Source organism: Oncorhynchus kisutch, linkage group LG18, assembly GCF_002021735.2.
Source record: "Oncorhynchus kisutch isolate 150728-3 linkage group LG18, Okis_V2, whole genome shotgun sequence".
Classification (NCBI taxonomy): domain Eukaryota; kingdom Metazoa; phylum Chordata; class Actinopteri; order Salmoniformes; family Salmonidae; genus Oncorhynchus; species Oncorhynchus kisutch.
Window position 1 is genome coordinate 3207099 of NC_034191.2, and position 23546 is coordinate 3230644.

The 23546-nt window shown below is 49.2% G+C and overlaps 1 protein-coding gene across 1 annotated transcript in view; it reads right to left on the reverse strand.

The window, feature by feature from the left end:
• Window positions 1–23546, reverse strand: part of cdon (cell adhesion associated, oncogene regulated) — a 149750-nt gene that overhangs the window by 62330 nt on the left and 63874 nt on the right. Inside the window, 2 exon segments of the mRNA XM_031795396.1 lie at window positions 22674–22943; window positions 23108–23410. Coding sequence (XP_031651256.1) covers window positions 22674–22943; window positions 23108–23410 — 573 coding nt within the window.

Sequence of the window (23546 nt, forward strand, 5' to 3'; positions counted from 1 at the left end):
GAATACACCCCTAATGAATACACCCCTAATGAATACACCCCTGATGAATACTAATGAATACACCCCTGATGAATACACCCCTGATGAATACACCCCTAATGAATACTAATGAATACACCCCTAATGAATACTAATGAATACACCCCTAATGAATACACCCCTAATGAATACACCCCTGATGAATACTAATGAATACACCCCTGATGAATACACCCCTGATGAATACTAATGAATACACCCCTGATGAATACTAATGAATACACCCCTAATGAATACACCCCTGATGAATACACCCCTGATGAATACTAATGAATACACCCCTGATGAATACACCCCTGATGAATACACCCCTAATGAATACACCCCTAATGAATACACCCCTGATGAATACTAATGAATACACCCCTGATGAATACACCCCTAATGAATACGCCCCTGATGAATACACCCCTAATGAATACACCCCTAATGAATACTAATGAATACACCCCTGATGAATACACCCCTGATGAATACTAATGAATACACCCCTGATGAATACACCCCTAATGAATACACCCCTAATGAATACACCCCTGATGAATACTAATGAATACACCCCTGATGAATACACCCCTGATGAATACACCCCTAATGAATACACCCCTAATGAATACACCCCTGATGAATACACCCCTAATGAATACTAATGAATACACCCCTAATGAATACACCCCTGATGAATACACCCCTGATGAATACACCTCTGATGAATACCCCCCTAATGAATACTAATGAAAACACCCCTGATGAATACACCCCTAATGAATACACCCCTGATGAATACACCCCTGATGAATACACCCCTGATGAATACACCCCTGATGAAACACCCCTGATGAATACACCCCTGATGAATACACCCCTGATGAATACACCCCTAATGAATACACCCCTAATGAATACACCCCTAATGAATACACCCCTGATGAATACACCCCTGATGAATACACCCCTAATGAATACACCCCTGATGAATACACCCCTGATGAATACACCCCTAATGAAAACACCCCTGATGAATACACCCCTAATGAATACACCCCTGATGAATACACCCCTGATGAATACACCCCTGATGAATACACCCCTGATGAATACACCCCTAATGAATACTAATGAATACACCCCTGATGAATACACCCCTGATGAATACACCCCTAATGAATACACCCCTAATGAATACACCCCTGATGAATACACCCCTGATCACATGTCAACATAGTTCCCTTTCATACCAGACAGATACAAACAGCTTGTTGTCTATATAATTCCTTCTCCGCCTCTATCTACGAGCTCTACTTCCTCTCACCTCGTCCCCTCCCCGTCCCGTTTGTGGACTTCAATGAACAACTCATCAGTTATATGTGACCAGGCGAAGAAACCTTTCCAAACCTTCATATTATAACCGCTAAGGGCTCCACACATCGTTGTCATCACATCTTTATTTGGATTTGATTGCACTTTAATTTAACCAGATAGGCCAGTTGAGAACAAGTTCTCATTTACAGTTGAAGTCTGAAGTTTACATACACCTTAGCCAAATACATTTAAACTCAGTTTTTCCCAATTCCTGACATTTAATCCTACTAAAAATCCCCTGTCTTAGGTCGGTTAGGATCACCACTTTATTTTAAGAATGTGAAATGTCAGAATAATAGTAGAGAGCATGATTTATTTCAGCTTGTAGTTCTTTCATCACATTCCCAGTGGGTCAGAAGTGTACATACACTCACTTAGTATTTGGTAGCATTGCCTTTAAATTGTTTAACTTGGGTCAAACGTTTTGGGTAGCCTTCCACAGGCTTCCCACAATAAGTTGGGTGAATTTTGGCCCATTCCTCCTGACAACATGTCAACAGTCTTTATATACGTTTTTAGGCTTGTTTTAAAAAAATTAAATTAACTTTTTGTTACATTGCTGCCTGCTATAGGATGAAGGACAGTGTCTGACAGACCATTGCTGCCTGCTATAAGATGAGGGACAGTGTCTGACAGACCATTGCTGCCTGCTATAGGATGAGGGACAGTGTCTGACAGACCATTGCTGCCTGCTATAGGATGAGGGACAGTGTCTGACAGACCATTGCTGCCTGCTATAGGATGAAGGACAGTGTCTGACAGACCATTGCTGCCTGCCATAAGATGAGGGACAGTGTCTGACAGACCATTGCTGCCTGCCATAAGATGAGGGACAGTGTCTGACAGACCATTGCTGCCTGCCATAAGATGAGGGACAGTGTCTGACAGACCATTGCTGCCTGCTATAGGATGAGGGACAGTGTCTGACAGACCATTGCTGCCTGCTATAGGATGAGGGACAGTGTCTGACAGACCATTGCTGCCTGCCATAAGATGAGGGACAGTGTCTGACAGACCATTGCTGCCTGCCATAAGATGAGGGACAGTGTCTGACAGACCATTGCTGCCTGCCATAAGATGAGGGACAGTGTCTGACAGACCATTGCTGCCTGCTATAAGATGAGGGACAGTGTCTGACAGACCATTGCTGCCTGCCATAAGATGAGGGACAGTGTCTGACAGACCATTGCTGCCTGCCATAAGATGAAGGACAGTGTCTGACAGACCATTGCTGCCTGCCATAAGATGAAGGACAGTGTCTGACAGACCATTGCTGCCTGCCATAAGATGAGGGATAGTGTCTGACAGACCATTGCTGCCTGCTATAGGATGAAGGACAGTGTCTGACAGACCATTGCTGCCTGCTATAAGATGAGGGATAGTGTCTGACAGACCATTGCTGCCTGCCATAAGATGAAGGACAGTGTCTGACAGACCATTGCTGCCTGCCATAAGATGAGGGACAGTGTCTGACAGACCATTGCTGCCTGCCATAAGATGAGGGATAGTGTCTGACAGACCATTGCTGCCTGCCATAAGATGAGGGATAGTGTCTGACAGACCATTGCTGCCTGCCATAAGATGAGGGATAGTGTCTGACAGACCATTGCTGCCTGCTATAGGATGAGGGACAGTGTCTGACAGACCATTGCTGCCTGCCATAAGATGAGGGATAGTGTCTGACAGACCATTGCTGCCTGCTATAGGATGAGGGACAGTGTCTGACAGACCATTGCTGCCTGCCATAAGATGAGGGATAGTGTCTGACAGACCATTTCTGCCTGCCATAAGATGAGGGATAGTGTCTGACAGACCATTGCTGCCTGCTATAGGATGAGGGACAGTGTCTGACAGACCATTGCTGCCTGCCATAAGATGAGGGATAGTGTCTGACAGACCATTGCTGCCTGCTATAAGATGAGGGATAGTGTCTGACAGACCATTGCTGCCTGCTATAGGATGAGGGACAGTGTCTGACAGACCATTGCTGCCTGCTATAAGATGAGGGATAGTGTCTGACAGACCATTGCTGCCTGCCATAAGATGAGGGACAGTGTCTGACAGACCATTGCTGCCTGCCATAAGATGAAGGACAGTGTCTGACAGACCATTGCTGCCTGCCATAAGATGAAGGACAGTGTCTGACAGACCATTGCTGCCTGCCATAAGATGAAGGACAGTGTCTGACAGACCATTGCTGCCTGCCATAAGATGAAGGACAGTGTCTGACAGACCATTGCTGCCTGCCATAAGATGAAGGACAGTGTCTGACAGACCATTGCTGCCTGCCATAAGATGAAGGACAGTGTCTGACAGACCATTGCTGCCTGCCATAAGATGAAGGACAGTGTCTGACAGACCATTGCTGCCTGCCATAAGATGAAGGACAGTGTCTGACAGACCATTGCTGCCTGCCATAAGATGAAGGACAGTGTCTGACAGACCATTGCTGCCTGCCATAAGATGAAGGACAGTGTCTGACAGACCATTGCTGCCTGCCATAAGATGAGGGACAGTGTCTGACAGACCATTGCTGCCTGCCATAAGATGAAGGACAGTGTCTGACAGACCATTGCTGCCTGCCATAAGATGAGGGACAGTGTCTGACAGACCATTGCTGCCTGCTATAGGATGAAGGACAGTGTCTGACAGACCATTGCTGCCTGCCATAAGATGAGGGACAGTGTCTGACAGACCATTGCTGCCTGCTATACGATGAAGGACAGTGTCTGACAGACCATTGCTGCCTGCTATAGGATGAGGGACAGTGTCTGACAGACCATTGCTGCCTGCTATAGGATGAGGGACAGTGTCTGACAGACCATTGCTGCCTGCTATAAGATGAGGGATAGTGTCTGACAGACCATTGCTGCCTGCTATAGGATGAGGGACAGTGTCTGACAGACCATTGCTGCCTGCCATAAGATGAGGGATAGTGTCTGACAGACCATTGCTGCCTGCTATAAGATGAGGGACAGTGTCTGACAGACCATTGCTGCCTGCCATAAGATGAGGGATAGTGTCTGACAGACCATTGCTGCCTGCCATAGGATGAGGGATAGTGTCTGACAGACCATTGCTGCCTGCCATAAGATGAAGGACAGTGTCTGACAGACCATTGCTGCCTGCCATAAGATGAAGGACAGTGTCTGACAGACCATTGCTGCCTGCCATAAGATGAAGGACAGTGTCTGACAGACCATTGCTGCCTGCCATAAGATGAAGGACAGTGTCTGACAGACCATTGCTGCCTGCCATAAGATGAAGGACAGTGTCTGACAGACCATTGCTGCCTGCCATAAGATGAGGGACAGTGTCTGACAGACCATTGCTGCCTGCTATAGGATGAAGGACAGTGTCTGACAGACCATTGCTGCCTGCCATAAGATGAGGGACAGTGTCTGACAGACCATTGCTGCCTGCTATAGGATGAAGGACAGTGTCTGACAGACCATTGCTGCCTGCTATAGGATGAGGGACAGTGTCTGACAGACCATTGCTGCCTGCTATAGGATGAAGGACAGTGTCTGACAGACCATTGCTGCCTGCTATAGGATGAAGGACAGTGTCTGACAGACCATTGCTGCCTGCTATAGGATGAGGGACAGTGTCTGACAGACCATTGCTGCCTGCTATAAGATGAGGGATAGTGTCTGACAGACCATTGCTGCCTGCTATAGGATGAGGGACAGTGTCTGACAGACCATTGCTGCCTGCCATAAGATGAGGGATAGTGTCTGACAGACCATTGCTGCCTGCTATAGGATGAGGGACAGTGTCTGACAGACCATTGCTGCCTGCCATAAGATGAGGGATAGTGTCTGACAGACCATTGCTGCCTGCTATAAGATGAGGGACAGTGTCTGACAGAACATTGCTGCCTGCCATAAGATGAGGGATAGTGTCTGACAGACCATTGCTGCCTGCTATAGGATGAGGGACAGTGTCTGACAGACCATTGCTGCCTGCTATAGGATGAAGGACAGTGTCTGACAGACCATTGCTGCCTGCTATAGGATGAGGGACAGTGTCTGACAGACCATTGCTGCCTGCTATAGGATGAAGGACAGTGTCTGACAGACCATTGCTGCCTGCTATAGGATGAAGGACAGTGTCTGACAGACCATTGCTGCCTGCTATAGGATGAAGGACAGTGTCTGACAGACCATTGCTGCCTGCTATAGGATGAGGGACAGTGTCTGACAGACCATTGCTGCCTGCTATAGGATGAGGGACAGTGTCTGACAGACCATTGCTGCCTGCTATAGGATGAGGGACAGTGTCTGACAGACCATTGCTGCCTGCCATAAGATGAGGGACAGTGTCTGAAAGACCATTGCTGCCTGCCATAAGATGAGGGACAGTGTCTGACAGACCATTGCTGCCTGCCATAAGATGAGGGACAGTGTCTGACAGACCATTGCTGCCTGCTATAAGATGAGGGACAGTGTCTGACAGACCATTGCTGCCTGCCATAAGATGAGGGACAGTGTCTGACAGACCATTGCTGCCTGCCATAAGATGAAGGACAGTGTCTGACAGACCATTGCTGCCTGCCATAAGATGAAGGACAGTGTCTGACAGACCATTGCTGCCTGCCATAAGATGAGGGATAGTGTCTGACAGACCATTGCTGCCTGCTATAGGATGAGGGACAGTGTCTGACAGACCATTGCTGCCTGCCATAAGATGAGGGACAGTGTCTGACAGACCATTGCTGCCTGCCATAAGATGAGGGACAGTGTCTGACAGACCATTGCTGCCTGCTATAAGATGAGGGACAGTGTCTGACAGACCATTGCTGCCTGCCATAAGATGAGGGACAGTGTCTGACAGACCATTGCTGCCTGCCATAAGATGAAGGACAGTGTCTGACAGACCATTGCTGCCTGCCATAAGATGAAGGACAGTGTCTGACAGACCATTGCTGCCTGCCATAAGATGAGGGATAGTGTCTGACAGACCATTGCTGCCTGCTATAGGATGAAGGACAGTGTCTGACAGACCATTGCTGCCTGCTATAAGATGAGGGATAGTGTCTGACAGACCATTGCTGCCTGCTATAAGATGAAGGACAGTGTCTGACAGACCATTGCTGCCTGCCATAAGATGAGGGATAGTGTCTGACAGACCATTGCTGCCTGCCATAAGATGAGGGATAGTGTCTGACAGACCATTGCTGCCTGCCATAAGATGAGGGATAGTGTCTGACAGACCATTGCTGCCTGCTATAGGATGAGGGACAGTGTCTGACAGACCATTGCTGCCTGCCATAAGATGAGGGATAGTGTCTGACAGACCATTGCTGCCTGCTATAGGATGAGGGACAGTGTCTGACAGACCATTGCTGCCTGCCATAAGATGAAGGACAGTGTCTGACAGACCATTGCTGCCTGCCATAAGATGAAGGACAGTGTCTGACAGACCATTGCTGCCTGCCATAAGATGAAGAACAGTGTCTGACAGACCATTGCTGCCTGCCATAAGATGAAGGACAGTGTCTGACAGACAATTGCTGCCTGCCATAAGATGAAGGACAGTGTCTGACAGACCATTGCTGCCTGCCATAAGATGAAGGACAGTGTCTGACAGACCATTGCTGCCTGCCATAAGATGAAGGACAGTGTCTGACAGACCATTGCTGCCTGCCATAAGATGAAGGACAGTGTCTGACAGACCATTGCTGCCTGCCATAAGATGAAGGACAGTGTCTGACAGACCATTGCTGCCTGCCATAAGATGAAGGACAGTGTCTGACAGACCATTGCTGCCTGCCATAAGATGAGGGACAGTGTCTGACAGACCATTGCTGCCTGCCATAAGATGAAGGACAGTGTCTGACAGACCATTGCTGCCTGCCATAAGATGAGGGACAGTGTCTGACAGACCATTGCTGCCTGCTATAGGATGAAGGACAGTGTCTGACAGACCATTGCTGCCTGCCATAAGATGAGGGACAGTGTCTGACAGACCATTGCTGCCTGCTATAGGATGAAGGACAGTGTCTGACAGACCATTGCTGCCTGCCATAAGATGAGGGACAGTGTCTGACAGACCATTTCTGCCTGCTATAGGATGAAGGACAGTGTCTGACAGACCATTGCTGCCTGCTATAGGATGAGGGACAGTGTCTGACAGACCATTGCTGCCTGCTATAGGATGAGGGACAGTGTCTGACAGACCATTGCTGCCTGCTATAAGATGAGGGATAGTGTCTGACAGACCATTGCTGCCTGCTATAGGATGAGGGACAGTGTCTGACAGACCATTGCTGCCTGCCATAAGATGAGGGATAGTGTCTGACAGACCATTGCTGCCTGCTATAAGATGAGGGACAGTGTCTGACAGACCATTGCTGCCTGCCATAAGATGAGGGATAGTGTCTGACAGACCATTGCTGCCTGCCATAGGATGAGGGATAGTGTCTGACAGACCATTGCTGCCTGCCATAAGATGAAGGACAGTGTCTGACAGACCATTGCTGCCTGCCATAAGATGAAGGACAGTGTCTGACAGACCATTGCTGCCTGCCATAAGATGAAGGACAGTGTCTGACAGACCATTGCTGCCTGCCATAAGATGAAGGACAGTGTCTGACAGACCATTGCTGCCTGCCATAAGATGAAGGACAGTGTCTGACAGACCATTGCTGCCTGCCATAAGATGAGGGACAGTGTCTGACAGACCATTGCTGCCTGCTATAGGATGAAGGACAGTGTCTGACAGACCATTGCTGCCTGCCATAAGATGAGGGACAGTGTCTGACAGACCATTGCTGCCTGCTATAGGATGAGGGACAGTGTCTGACAGACCATTGCTGCCTGCTATAGGATGAGGGACAGTGTCTGACAGACCATTGCTGCCTGCTATAGGATGAAGGACAGTGTCTGACAGACCATTGCTGCCTGCTATAGGATGAAGGACAGTGTCTGACAGACCATTGCTGCCTGCTATAGGATGAGGGACAGTGTCTGACAGACCATTGCTGCCTGCTATAAGATGAGGGATAGTGTCTGACAGACCATTGCTGCCTGCTATAGGATGAGGGACAGTGTCTGACAGACCATTGCTGCCTGCCATAAGATGAGGGATAGTGTCTGACAGACCATTGCTGCCTGCTATAAGATGAGGGACAGTGTCTGACAGAACATTGCTGCCTGCCATAAGATGAGGGATATTGTCTGACAGACCATTGCTGCCTGCTATAGGATGAGGGACAGTGTCTGACAGACCATTGCTGCCTGCTATAGGATGAAGGACAGTGTCTGACAGACCATTGCTGCCTGCTATAGGATGAGGGACAGTGTCTGACAGACCATTGCTGCCTGCTATAGGATGAAGGACAGTGTCTGACAGACCATTGCTGCCTGCTATAGGATGAAGGACAGTGTCTGACAGACCATTGCTGCCTGCTATAGGATGAAGGACAGTGTCTGACAGACCATTGCTGCCTGCTATAGGATGAGGGACAGTGTCTGACAGACCATTGCTGCCTGCTATAGGATGAGGGACAGTGTCTGACAGACCATTGCTGCCTGCTATAGGATGAGGGACAGTGTCTGACAGACCATTGCTGCCTGCCATAAGATGAGGGACAGTGTCTGACAGACCATTGCTGCCTGCCATAAGATGAGGGACAGTGTCTGACAGACCATTGCTGCCTGCCATAAGATGAGGGACAGTGTCTGACAGACCATTGCTGCCTGCTATAAGATGAGGGACAGTGTCTGACAGACCATTGCTGCCTGCCATAAGATGAGGGACAGTGTCTGACAGACCATTGCTGCCTGCCATAAGATGAAGGACAGTGTCTGACAGACCATTGCTGCCTGCCATAAGATGAAGGACAGTGTCTGACAGACCATTGCTGCCTGCCATAAGATGAGGGATAGTGTCTGACAGACCATTGCTGCCTGCTATAGGATGAAGGACAGTGTCTGACAGACCATTGCTGCCTGCTATAAGATGAGGGATAGTGTCTGACAGACCATTGCTGCCTGCCATAAGATGAAGGACAGTGTCTGACAGACCATTGCTGCCTGCCATAAGATGAGGGACAGTGTCTGACAGACCATTGCTGCCTGCCATAAGATGAGGGATAGTGTCTGACAGACCATTGCTGCCTGCCATAAGATGAGGGATAGTGTCTGACAGACCATTGCTGCCTGCCATAAGATGAGGGATAGTGTCTGACAGACCATTGCTGCCTGCTATAGGATGAGGGACAGTGTCTGACAGACCATTGCTGCCTGCCATAAGATGAAGGACAGTGTCTGACAGACCATTGCTGCCTGCCATAAGATGAAGGACAGTGTCTGACAGACCATTGCTGCCTGCCATAAGATGAAGGACAGTGTCTGACAGACCATTGCTGCCTGCCATAAGATGAGGGACAGTGTCTGACAGACCATTGCTGCCTGCCATAAGATGAAGGACAGTGTCTGACAGACCATTGCTGCCTGCCATAAGATGAGGGACAGTGTCTGACAGACCATTGCTGCCTGCTATAGGATGAAGGACAGTGTCTGACAGACCATTGCTGCCTGCCATAAGATGAGGGACAGTGTCTGACAGACCATTGCTGCCTGCTATACGATGAAGGACAGTGTCTGACAGACCATTGCTGCCTGCTATAGGATGAAGGACAGTGTCTGACAGACCATTGCTGCCTGCTATAGGATGAAGGACAGTGTCTGACAGACCATTGCTGCCTGCTAAAGATGAGGGATAGTGTCTGACAGACCATTGCTGCCTGCTATAGGATGAGGGACAGTGTCTGACAGACCATTGCTGCCTGCCATAAGATGAGGGATAGTGTCTGACAGACCATTGCTGCCTGCTATAAGATGAGGGACAGTGTCTGACAGACCATTGCTGCCTGCCATAAGAAGAGGGATAGTGTCTGACAGACCATTGCTGCCTGCCATAGGATGAGGGATAGTGTCTGACAGACCATTGCTGCCTGCCATAAGATGAAGGACAGTGTCTGACAGACCATTGCTGCCTGCCATAAGATGAAGGACAGTGTCTGACAGACCATTGCTGCCTGCCATAAGATGAAGGACAGTGTCTGACAGACCATTGCTGCCTGCCATAAGATGAAGGACAGTGTCTGACAGACCATTGCTGCCTGCCATAAGATGAAGGACAGTGTCTGACAGACCATTGCTGCCTGCCATAAGATGAGGGACAGTGTCTGACAGACCATTGCTGCCTGCTATAGGATGAAGGACAGTGTCTGACAGACCATTGCTGCCTGCCATAAGATGAGGGACAGTGTCTGACAGACCATTGCTGCCTGCTATAGGATGAAGGACAGTGTCTGACAGACCATTGCTGCCTGCTATAGGATGAGGGACAGTGTCTGACAGACCATTGCTGCCTGCTATAGGATGAAGGACAGTGTCTGACAGACCATTGCTGCCTGCTATAGGATGAAGGACAGTGTCTGACAGACCATTGCTGCCTGCTATAGGATGAGGGACAGTGTCTGACAGACCATTGCTGCCTGCTATAAGATGAGGGATAGTGTCTGACAGACCATTGCTGCCTGCTATAGGATGAGGGACAGTGTCTGACAGACCATTGCTGCCTGCCATAAGATGAGGGATAGTGTCTGACAGACCATTGCTGCCTGCTATAAGATGAGGGACAGTGTCTGACAGAACATTGCTGCCTGCCATAAGATGAGGGATAGTGTCTGAAAGACCATTGCTGCCTGCTATAGGATGAGGGACAGTGTCTGACAGACCATTGCTGCCTGCCATAAGATGAGGGATAGTGTCTGACAGACCATTGCTGCCTGCTATAGGATGAGGGACAGTGTCTGACAGACCATTGCTGCCTGCCATAAGATGAGGGATAGTGTCTGACAGGCCAACCAACCTGCACATGTCCTCTATGCTTGTTGTTGTTGTTGTTGTTGTTATGTTAATAATTATGTTAATATTGTACCAAAGTAAGCTTTGGGAAAATGTACATTGTTATGTCATGCCAATAAAGCACATTGAATTGAATTGAATTGAGAGAGATGGAGACAAAAGGGGAGAAGGTGAGAGAAGGAGAGACAGAGAGAGAGAGAGAGATGGAGAGAGAACGGGATAAAGCTAGAGAGAGCGAGAGAGAGAAGGAGAGACAGAGAGAGAGAACTGGAGAGAGAATGGGAGAAAGTGAGAGAGAGAGAGAGAGAGAGAGAGAGAGAGAGAGAGAGAGAGAGAGAGAGAGAGAGAGAGAGAGAGAGAGAGAGAGAGAGCTGGAGAGAGAGAGAGAGAAGGTGAGACAGAGCTGGAGAGAGAAGGAGAGACAGAGAGAGAGAGAGAGAGAGCTAGAGAGAGAATGGGAGAAAGTGAGAGATAGAGAGAGAGAGAGAGAGCTGGAGAGAGAGAGAAGGAGAGACAGAGCTGGAGAGAGAAGGAGAGACAGAGAGAGAGAGCTGGAGAGAGAATGGGAGAAAGTGAGAGAGAGAGCTGGAGAGAGAGAGAAGGAGATACAGAGCTGGAGAGAGAAGGAGAGACAGAGAGAGAGAGCGAGAGAGGGCTGGAGAGAGAGAGGGAGGGAGAGAGTAAGTGTATTTCTCTCTCTAGGTGTAGTGTAGCTGGGGATGATTCTCCTGGTATTTGAATGGTTGCTGTGAGGAATGTGGGCAGCTGGCGCGCTCCCATATCCCAGGTTAGTGTTACCAGTTCCAAGCCTGTTGATTTAGTAAAGTGAACCCACTGCTGCCTGCCTGCCTGCCACACACACCCAAAAAACAGTCCCCTACCCTCCCCTGCTCTGTCCCCTTTCCCTGCTCAGTTCCCTACCCTCCCGTGCTCTGTCCCCTTTCCCTGCTCAGTTCCCTCCCCTGCTCTGTCCCCGTTCCCTGCTCAGTTCCCTCCCCTGCTCTGTCCCCTTTCCCTGCTCAGTTCCCTCCCCTGCTCTGTCCCCTTTCCCTGCTCAGTCCCCTCCCCTCCCCTGCTCTGTCCCCTACCCTCCCCTGCTCTGTCCCCTTTCCCTGCTCAGTTCCCTCCCCTCCCCTGCTCTGTCCCCTTTCCCTGCTCAGTTCCCTCCCATGCTCTGTCCCCATTCCCTGCTCAGTTCCCTCCCATGCTCTGTCCCCTTTCCCTGCTCAGTTCCCTACCCTCCCCTGCTCTGTCCCCTTTCCCTGCTCAGTTCCCTCCCCTCCCCTGCTCTGTCCCCTTTCCCTGCTCAGTTCCCTCCCCTCCCCTGCTCTGTCCCCTTTCCCTGCTCAGTTCCCTCCCCTGCTCTGTCCCCTTTCCCTGCTCAGTTCCCTACCCTCCCCTGCTCTGTCCCCTTTCCCTGCTCAGTCCCCTACCCTGCTCTGTCCCCTTTCCCTGCTCAGTTCCCTCCCCTCCCCTGCTCTGTCCCCTTTCCCTGCTCAGTTCCCTCCCCTCCCCTGCTCTGTCCCCTTTTCCCTGCTCAGTTCCCTCCCCTGCTCTGTCCCCTTTCCCTGCTCAGTTCCCTACCCTCCCCTGCTCTGTCCCCTTTCCCTGCTCAGTTCCCTACCCTCCCCTGCTCTGTCCCCTTTCCCTGCTCAGTCCCCTCCCCTCCCCTGCTCTGTCCCCTTTCCCTGCTCAGTTCCCTACCCTCCCCTGCTCTGTCCCCTTTCCCTGCTCAGTCCCCTACCCTGCTCTGTCCCCTTTCCCTGCTCAGTTCCCTCCCCTCCCCTGCTCTGTCCCCTTTCCCTGCTCAGTTCCTTCCCCTCCCCTGCTCTGTCCCCTTTCCCTGCTCAGTTCCCTCCCCTGCTCTGTCCCCTTTCCCTGCTCAGTTCCCTACCCTCCCCTGCTCTGTCCCCTTTCCCTGCTCAGTTCCCTACCCTCCCCTGCTCTGTCCCCATTCCCTGCTCAGTTCCCTCCCCTGCTCTGTCCCCTTTCCCTGCTCAGTTCCCTACCCTCCCTGCTCTGTCCCCATTCCCTGCTCAGTTCCCTACCCTCCCATGCTCTGTCCCCATTCCCTGCTCAGTTCCCTCCCCTGCTCTGTCCCCTTTCCCTGCTCAGTTCCCTACCCTCCCCTGCTCTGTCCCCTTTCCCTGCTCAGTTCCCTCCCCTGCTCTGTCCCCTTTCCCTGCTCAGTTCCCTACCCTCCCCTGCTCTGTCCCCTTTCCCTGCTCAGTCCCCTCCCCTCCCCTGCTCTGTCCCCTTTCCCTGCTCAGTTCCCTACCCTCCCCTGCTCTGTCCCCTTTCCCTGCTCAGTCCCCTACCCTGCTCTGTCCCCTTTCCCTGCTCAGTTCCCTCCCCTCCCCTGCTCTGTCCCCTTTCCCTGCTCAGTTCCTTCCCCTCCCCTGCTCTGTCCCCTTTCCCTGCTCAGTTCCCTCCCCTGCTCTGTCCCCTTTCCCTGCTCAGTTCCCTACCCTCCCCTGCTCTGTCCCCTTTCCCTGCTCAGTTCCCTACCCTCCCCTGCTCTGTCCCCATTCCCTGCTCAGTTCCCTCCCCTGCTCTGTCCCCTTTCCCTGCTCAGTTCCCTACCCTCCCTGCTCTGTCCCCATTCCCTGCTCAGTTCCCTACCCTCCCATGCTCTGTCCCCATTCCCTGCTCAGTTCCCTCCCCTGCTCTGTCCCCTTTCCCTGCTCAGTTCCCTACCCTCCCCTGCTCTGTCCCCTTTCCCTGCTCAGTTCCCTCCCCTGCTCTGTCCCCTTTCCCTGCTCAGTTCCCTTCCCTGCTCTGTCCCCTTTCCCTGCTCAGTTCCCTCCCCTGCTCTGTCCCCTTTCCCTGCTGAGTTCCCTACCCTCCCCTGCTCTGTCCCCGTTCCCTCCTCAGTTCCCTCCCCTCCCCTGCTCTGTCCCCTTTCCCTGCTCAGTTCCCTACCCTCCCCTGCTCTGTCCCCGTTCCCTGCTCAGTTCCCTACCCTCCCCTACTCTGTCCCCATTCCCTGCTCAGTTCCCTACCCTGCTCTGTTCCCTACCCTGCTCTGTTCCCTACCCTGCTCTGTTCCCTACCCTGCTCTGTTCACTACCCTGCTCTGTTCACTACCCTGCTCTGTTCCCTACCCTGCTCAGTGTCTACCCTGCTCTGGCATTCGATCATGCTGGTCATTTATGAACATTTGAACATCTTGGCCATGTTCTTTTATAATCTCCACCCGGCACAGCCAGAAGAGGACTGGCCACCCCACATATGCTCTCTCTAATTCTCTCTTTTTTTCTCTCTCTCGGAGGACCTGAGCCCTAGGACCATGCCCCAGGACTACCTGACATGATGACTCCTTGCTGTCCCCAGTCCATCTGACCGTGCTGCTTCTCCAGTTTCAACTGTTTTGCCTTATTATTATATGACCATGCTGGTCATTTATGAACATTTGAACATCTTGGCCATGTTCTGTTATAATCTCCACCCGGCACAGCCAGAAGAGGACTGGCCACCCCACATAGCCTGGTTCCTCTCTAGGTTTCTTCCTAGGTTTTGGCCTTTCTAGGGAGTTTTTCCTAGCCAATGGGCTTCTACACCTGCATATTGCTTGCTGTTTGGGGTTTTAGGCTGGGTTTCTGTACAGCACTTTGAGATATCAGCTGATGTACGAAGGGCTATATAAATACATTTGATTTGATTTGACTCTGTTCCCTACCCTGCTCAGTCTCTACCCTGCTCTGTTCCCTACCCTGCTCTGTTCCCTACCCTGCTCAGTCTCTACCCTGCTCTAGTCTCTACCCTGCTCTGATCCCTACCCTGCTCTGTTCCCTACCCTGCTTGTTCCCTACCCTGCTCTGTACCCTACCCTGCTCTGTTCCCTACCCTGCTCTGTGCCCTACCCTGCTCTGTTCCCTACCCTGCTCTGTTCCCTACCCTGCTCTGTTCCCTACCCTGCTCTGTTCCCTACCCTGCTCTGTTCCCTACCCTGCTCTGTTCCCTACCCTGCTCAGTCTCTACCCTGCTCTGTTCCCTACCCTGCTCTGTCCCTACCCTGCTCAGTCTCTACCCTGCTCTGTTCCCTACCCTGCTCTGTTCCCTACCCTGCTCTGTTCCCTACCCTGCTCTATTCCCTACCCTGCTCTGTTCCCTACCCTGCTCTGTTCCCTACCCTGCTCTGTTCCCTACCCTGCTCTGTTCCCTACCCTGCTCAGTCTCTACCCTGCTCTGTTCCCTACCCTGCTCAGTCTCTACCCTGCTCTGTTTCCTACCCTTCCCTACTCTGCAGAGACAGAGTTAGGGGCTAGGGGTATTAGGTCAAAGATAGATTCTCCACAGCCTATATATCAGTCACAGATCAGTCCATTAGCTATATATCACAGTCACAGATCAGTCCATTAGTTATATATCACAGTCACAGATCAGTCCATTAGTTATATATCACAGTCACAGATCAGTCCATTAGCTATATATCACAGTCACAGATCAGTCCATTAGCTATATATCACAGTCACAGATCACTCCATTAGTTATATATCACAGTCACAGATCACTCCATTAGCTATATATCACAGTCACAGATCACTCCATTAGTTATATATCACAGTCACAGATCACTCCACCAGCTTTATTTATTTATTTTATTTGAACCCTTATTTTACTAGGTAAGTTGACTTAGAACACATTCTCAATTACATCAATGACCTGGGGAATAGTTACAGGAGAGAGGAGGGGGGATGAATGAGCCAATTGGAAGCTGAGGATGATTAGGTGACCATGATGGTATGAGGGCCAGATACCTGGAGTAGGTGGCCATGATGGTATGAGGGCCAGATAACTAGAGTAGGTGGCCATGACGGTATGAGGGCCAGATAACTAGAGTAGGTGGCCATGATGGTATGAGGGCCAGATACCTGGAGTAGGTGGCCATGATGGTATGAGGGCCAGATACCTGGAGTAGGTGGCCATGATGGTATGAGGGCCAGATACCTGGAGTACGTGGCCATGATGGTATGAGGGCCAGATAACTAGAGTAGGTGGCCATGATGGTATGAGGGCCAGATAACTGGAGTAGGTGGCCATGATGGTATGAAGGCCAGATAACTAGAGTAGGTGGCCATGATGGTATGAGGGCCAGATACCTGGAGTAGGTGGCCATGATGGTATGAGGGCCAGATAACTGGAGTAGGTGGCCATGATGGTATGAGGGCCAGATACCTGGAGTAGGTGGCCATGATGGTATTAGGGCCAGATAACTAGAGTAGGTGGCCATGATGGTATGAGGGCCAGATAACTGGATTGGATGTGGGATGGTGGGGAGGGAACTGGAACCTAGCAACACAAATATACATCAATCAATTAATAAATACATCAATCAAATGTATTTATAAAGCCCGTAGACCGGAACAGTTGAACTGTGACAGGAACTTTCTTAGCAGGAGCTCAACGCTGGCCAACTAAACATAAACAGAACAGAGACACGAACACAACTGACAGTGTACTCCTTTAAAGACAGCCGACAGTAAACAGTTTATATATACAACAATATCATTTAGTTGAACAGGCAGCAGAGATGATCTGATAACAACCTCTGGTGCCTGGTACCTGGTAACCCACGGAGCCAAAGATCTGCCGGGACCATGTTTTAATACTCAGGCTATCTAACTCACATCTAGTTCTCACTGTAAACACACCAGTGTTGCTGCACATCATAGCAGAATAAATCTCTCTTTCTGCACTGAGAGTTGGAGGAGGCAGGAGAAAACAGAACGAAGGGAGCTCTGGTCTCAGCTCAGACCACTATCACACTATCTCTCAGCTCTGGTCTGGTCTCAGCTCAGACCACTACCACACTATCTCTCTGCTCTGGTCTCAGCTCAGACCACTATCACACTATCTCTCAGCTCTGGTCTCAGCTCAGACCACTACCACACTATCTCTCAGCTCTGGTCTGGTCCCAGCTCAGACCACTACCACACTATCTCTCTGCTCTGGTCTGGTCTCAGCTCAGACCACTATCACACTATCTCTCAGCTCTAGTCTGGTCTCAGCTCAGACCACTACCACACTATCTCTCTGCTCTGGTCTGGTCTCAGCTCAGACCACTACCACACTATCTCTCTGCTCTGGTCTCAGCTCAGACCACTATCACACTATCTCTCAGCTCTGGTCTCAGCTCAGACCACTACCACACTATCTCTCAGCTCTGGTCTGGTCCCAGCTCAGACCACTACCACACTATCTCTCTGCTCTGGTCTGGTCTCAGCTCAGACCACTATCACACTATCTCTCAGCTCTGGTCTGGTCTCAGCTCAGACCACTACCACACTATCTCTCTGCTCTGGTCTGGTCTCAGCTCAGACCACTACCACACTATCTCTCTACTCTGGTCCCAGCTCAGACCACTACCACACTATCCCTCTGCTCTGGTCCCAGCTCAGACCACTACCACACTATCTCTCAGCTCTGGTCTGGTCTGGTCTCAGCTCAGACCACTACCACACTATCTCTCTGCTCTGGTCCCAGCTCAGACCACTACCACACTATCTCTCTGCTCTGGTCTGGTCTCAGCTCAGACCACTATCACACTATCTCTCAGCTCTGGTCTGGTCTCAGCTCAGACCACTACCACACTATCTCTCTGCTCTGGTCTGGTCTCAGCTCAGACCACTACCACACTATCTCTCTAATCTGGTCCCAGCTCAGACCACTACCACACTATCCCTCTGCTCTGGTCCCAGCTCAGACCACTACCACACTATCTCTCAGCTCTGGTCTGGTCTGGTCTCAGCTCAGACCACTACCACACTATCTCTCTGCTCTGGTCTGGTCTGGTCTCAGCTCAGACCACTACCACACTATCTCTCTGCTCTGGTCTCAGCTCAGACCACGACCACACTATATCTCAGCTCTGGTCTGGTCTCAGCTCAGACCACGACCACACTATATCTCAGCTCTGGTCTGGTCTCAGCTCAGACCACTACCACACTATATCTCAGCTCTGGTCTGGTCTCAGCTCAGACCACTACCACACTATCTCTCTGATCTGGTCTGGTCTCAGCTCAGACCACTACCACACTATCTCTCAGCTCTGGTCTGGTACCAGCTCAGACCACTACCACACTATCTCTCAGCTCTGGTCTGGTACCAGCTCAGACCACTATCACACTATCTCTCAGCTCTGGTCTGGTCTCAGCTCAGATCACTACCACACTATCTCTCTGCTCTGGTCTGGTCTAGGTATACAGAAGATAGCCATATTTGGTAAAAGACCAAGTCCATTTTATGGCAAGAACAGCTCAAATAAGCAAAGAGAAACAACAGTCCATCATTACTTTAAGACATGAAGGTCAATCAACCTGGAAAATGTCATGAACTTTCAATGTTTCTTCAAGTTCAGTCACAAAAACCATCAAGCACTATGATGAAACTGGCTCTCGTGAGGACCACCACAGGAAATGAAGACCCAGAGGTACCTCTACTGCAGAGGATAAGTTCATTAGAGTTACCAGCCTCAGATTGCTGCCCAAATAAATGCTTCACAGAGTACAAGCAAAATACACATCTCAACATCAACTGTTCAGAGGAGACTGCTTGAATCAGACCTTCATGCTTGAATTGCTGCAAAGAAACCAATAATAAGAAGAGACTTGATTGGGCCAAGAAACTCGAGCAATGGACATTAGACTGGTGAAAATCTGTCCTTTGGTCTGATGTTTCCAAATTTGAGATTTTTGGTTCCAACCGCCGTGTCTTTGTGAGACGCAGAGTAGGTGAGCGGATGATCTCCAAATGTGTGGTTCTCACCGTGAAGCATGGAGGTGTGATGGTGTGGGGGTGCTTTGCTGGAGACACTGTCTGGGATTTATTTAGAATTTGAGGCACACTTAACCAGCATGGCTACCACAGCATTCTGCAGCGATACGCAGAATGCGGGCTTAGTGGGAATATAATTTGTTTTTCAACAGGACAATGATCCAAAACACAACTCCAGGCTGTGTAAGGGCTATTTGACCAAGAAGGAGAGTGATGGAGTCCTGCATCAGATGACCTGGCCTCCACAATCAACCGACTTCAACCCAAATTAGATGGTTTGAGATGAGTCGGACTGCAGAGTGAAGGAAAAGCAGCCAACAAGTGCTCAGCATATGTGGGAACTCCTTCAAGACTGTTGGAAAAGCATTCCAGGTGAAGCTGGTTGAGAAAATGCCAAGAGTGTGCAAAGCTGTCATCAAGGCAAAGGGTGGCTACTTTGAAGAATATCAAATATAAAATACATTTTGATTTGTTTAACACTATTTTGGTTACTACATGATTCCATATGTGTTATTTCATAGTTTTAATGTCTTCACTATTTTTGTACAATGTAGAAAATAGTAAAAATAAAGAAAAACCCTTGAATGAGAAGGTGTGTCCAAACTTTCGACTGGTACTGTATATTATACTACCTGGTACTGTATATTATACTACATTGTACTGTATATTATACTACCTGGTCCTGTATATTATACTATCTGGTCCTGTATATTATACTACCTGGTACTGTATATTATACTACCTGGTCCTGTATATTATACTACCTGGTCCTGTATATTATACTACCTGGTCCTGTATATTATACTATCTGGTCCTGTATATTATACTACCTGGTACTGTATATTATACTACCTGGTACTGTATATTATACTACCTGGTACTGTATATTATACTACCTGGTACTGTATATTATACTACCTGGTACTGTATATTATACTATCTGGTCCTGTATATTATACTACCTGGTACTGTATATTATACTACCTGGTGCTGTATATTATATTACCTGGTCCTGTATATTATACTATCTGGTCCTGTATATTATACTACCTGGTACTGTATATTATACTACCTGGTACTGTATATTATACTACCTGGTACTGTATATTATACTACCTGGTACTGTATATTATACTACCTGGTACTGTATATTATACTACCTGGTACTGTATATTATACTACCTGGTCCTGTATATTATACTACCTGGTCCTGTATATTATTTTTTATTTATTTTTATTTCACCTTTATTTAACCAGGTAGGCCAGTTGAGAACACCTTTATTTAACCAGGTAGGCCAGTTGAGAACACCTTTATTTAACCAGGTAGGCTAGTTGAGAACAAGTTCTCATTTGCAACTGCGACCTGGCCAAGATAAAGCAAAGCAGTGTGAGCAGACAACAAAGAGTTACACATGGAGTAAACAATTAACAAGTCAATAACACAGTAGAAACCAAAGGGGGAGTCTATATACAATGTGTGCAAAAGGCATGAGGAGGTAGGCAAATAATTACAATTTTGCAGATTAACACTGGAGTGATAAATGATCAGATGGTCATGTACAGGTAGAGATATTGGTGTGCAAAAGAGCAGAAAAGTAAATAAATAAAAACAGTATGGGGATGAGGTAGGTGAAAATGGGTGGGCTATTTACCAATAGACTATGTACAGCTGCAGCGATTGGTTAGCTGCTCAGATAGCTGATGTTTGAAGTTGGTGAGGGAGATAAAAGTCTCCAACTTCAGCGATTTTTGCAATTCGTTCCAGTCACAGGCAGCAGAGTACTGGAACGAAAGGCGGCCAAATGAGGTGTTGGCTTTAGGGATGATCAGTGAGATACACCTGCTGGAGCGCGTGCTACGGATGGGTGTTGCCATCGTGACCAGTGAACTGAGATAAGGCGGAGCTTTACCTAGCATGGACTTGTAGATGACCTGGAGCCAGTGGGTCTGGCGACGAATATGTAGCGAGTGCCAGCCGACTAGAGCATACAAGTCGCAGTGGTGGGTGGTATAAGGTGCTTTAGTGACAAAACGGATGGCACTGTGATAGACTGCATCCATTATACAACATGGTACTGTATATTATACTACCTGGTACTGTATATTATACTACCTGGTACTGTATATTATACTACCTGGTACTGTACTTCCATTCCATTTTCAACTGGTTCCCGGGGGACCTTCAGACGATACTTGTGAGGCCTGTGGGCGTCCTAGAGAAGAACCCGAGTCTCTCACCTTTCCACAGAGGGGTCATATCAGCGTGAAGCCCAAACTGTTTGGACTCTATAGTCAGAAGTTGGCAGATCGGCTGTAACCGACTTCAGACGAGGAAGTGATCCACAGGCAGATGAGGAAGTGATCCACAGGTAGATGAGGAAGTGATCCACAGGTAGATGTGGAAGTGATCCACAGGTAGATGTGGAAGTGATCCACAGGCAGATGAGGAAGTGATCCACAGGTAGATGAGGAAGTGATCCACAGGCAGATGAGGAAGTGATCCACAGGTAGATGAGGAAGTGATCCACAGGCAGATGAGGAAGTGATCCACAGGCAGATGTGGAAGTGATCCACAGGCAGATGAGGAAGTGATCCACAGGTAGATGAGGAAGTGATCCACAGGCAGATGAGGAAGTGATCCACAGGTAGATGAGGAAGTGATCCACAGGTAGATGTGGAAGTGATCCACAGGTAGATGTGGAAGTGATCCACAGGTAGATGTGGAAGTGATCCACAGGTAGATGTGGAAGTGATCCACAGGCAGATGAGGAAGTGATCCACAGGCAGATGTGGAAGTGATCCACAGGCAGATGTGGAAGTGATCCACAGGCAGATGTGGAAGTGATCCACAGGCAGATGAGGAAGTGATCCACAGGTAGATGAGGAAGTGATCCACAGGCAGATGAGGAAGTGATCCACAGGTAGATGAGGAAGTGATCCACAGGCAGATGAGGAAGTGATCCACAGGTAGATGTGGAAGTGATCCACAGGTAGATGTGGAAGTGATCCACAGGTAGATGTGGAAGTGATCCACAGGTAGATGTGGAAGTGATCCACAGGTAGATGTGGAAGTGATCCACAGGTAGATGTGGAAGTGATCCACAGGCAGATGTGGTGGATTGAGACACATCAAATTAAATAACAGATATCTGTCTAGTTTAAATGAACAGATTTTTATGGGGATTTTTGTTATATGCTAATTAGATTTAGAGATCGACTCTAGGGGGTAAACCTAACCCTAACCTTAACCCAAACCTAACCCCTAAGCCTAAAATAGCCTTTTTTCTTGTGGGGACTGGCTAAATGAATTTTCCTCGTTTTACTATCCTTGTGAGGACTTCTGATCCCCATAAGGATAATAAAACCAAATACACACACAGGCTCAGAGCCATCCAAGGCTACTCTTTCCATTCCTCTGTCCCTGAGTTTATCCCTGGTGGCCGGCATGAAGGTAGCTCTGACACAAAAACAGGAGGCGAGAGACGTGGGGAAGATGGAGAGGGGCTAAGGGAGAGCTACTACTTCAACCTACTCCCTAAAGCAGCAGGGAAAACAGACCATTTTCTCATACAATCACTTCCTGATACCCCACTACTTTAGGAGAGTACACTGTACCTGATTGGAGGGTGAGCCTGCCAGCTGACTGGGCTGAGCCAATCACGTTGTCCACCAGGCACTGGTACACACCGACGTCCTGTGATGTCACCCTTTTGATGCAAAGGGAGGAGCCTGAAATTTGGAGGCGGGGCGAAGGGGCGATGGGGGCAGAGTTGAAGAGCCAGGTGACATTGGGGGTGGGGTTTCCCCTGGCAACGCAGGTGAAGCGAGCGGCGTCTCCAGGTGAGACAGACTGGTCAGACAGATTCCTCAGGACAGATGCCTCCTCTGGGGAAGAGAGGGGAGGAAGTCAGGACTCTCAACTAGTTAGATAAAAATCTACCATTAGAGTAATTCATCTAACCTTTCTTTAACCAGGAAGTCCCATTGAGGTCAGAAGATCTGTTTCCCATGAGACACCTGACTACAGAAGTGGCCTGTTAGTAACTCACCGAGCACATTCACAGTATAGTTGACACTGAGTAGGTTCCTCCCTGTCTCCGTGGTAACAGAACACAGGTAGTTCCCTCCATCACTCCTCTTCAGGTTCAGTAGGACCAGGTTGTTGTGTCTCCTGCTGTTCCCTGCTGGCACGGCTGGTAGTGCCACCTCCTGCCCATTCTTCAGCCACTGGGCAGCGGGCGACGGACTGCCCGACACCACACACTCCAACACCAGCATGCTGGAATGTTCCACTGATAGAGTAGTAGGGGTGATGGGGTATACTATCCTCTGTGGGGAGGGGTCGTCAGAGGCTGAGGAGAAAGAGGAAGTGTTGTAAAAACTAGACATAAAGTGGTGAAAGCCTTGTTATTACACTGTTATCTTCTCTTAGCTACATACAGTATCACAATAAAGTTCCGCCTGTATTAAATGTAGAGACAATCAAAT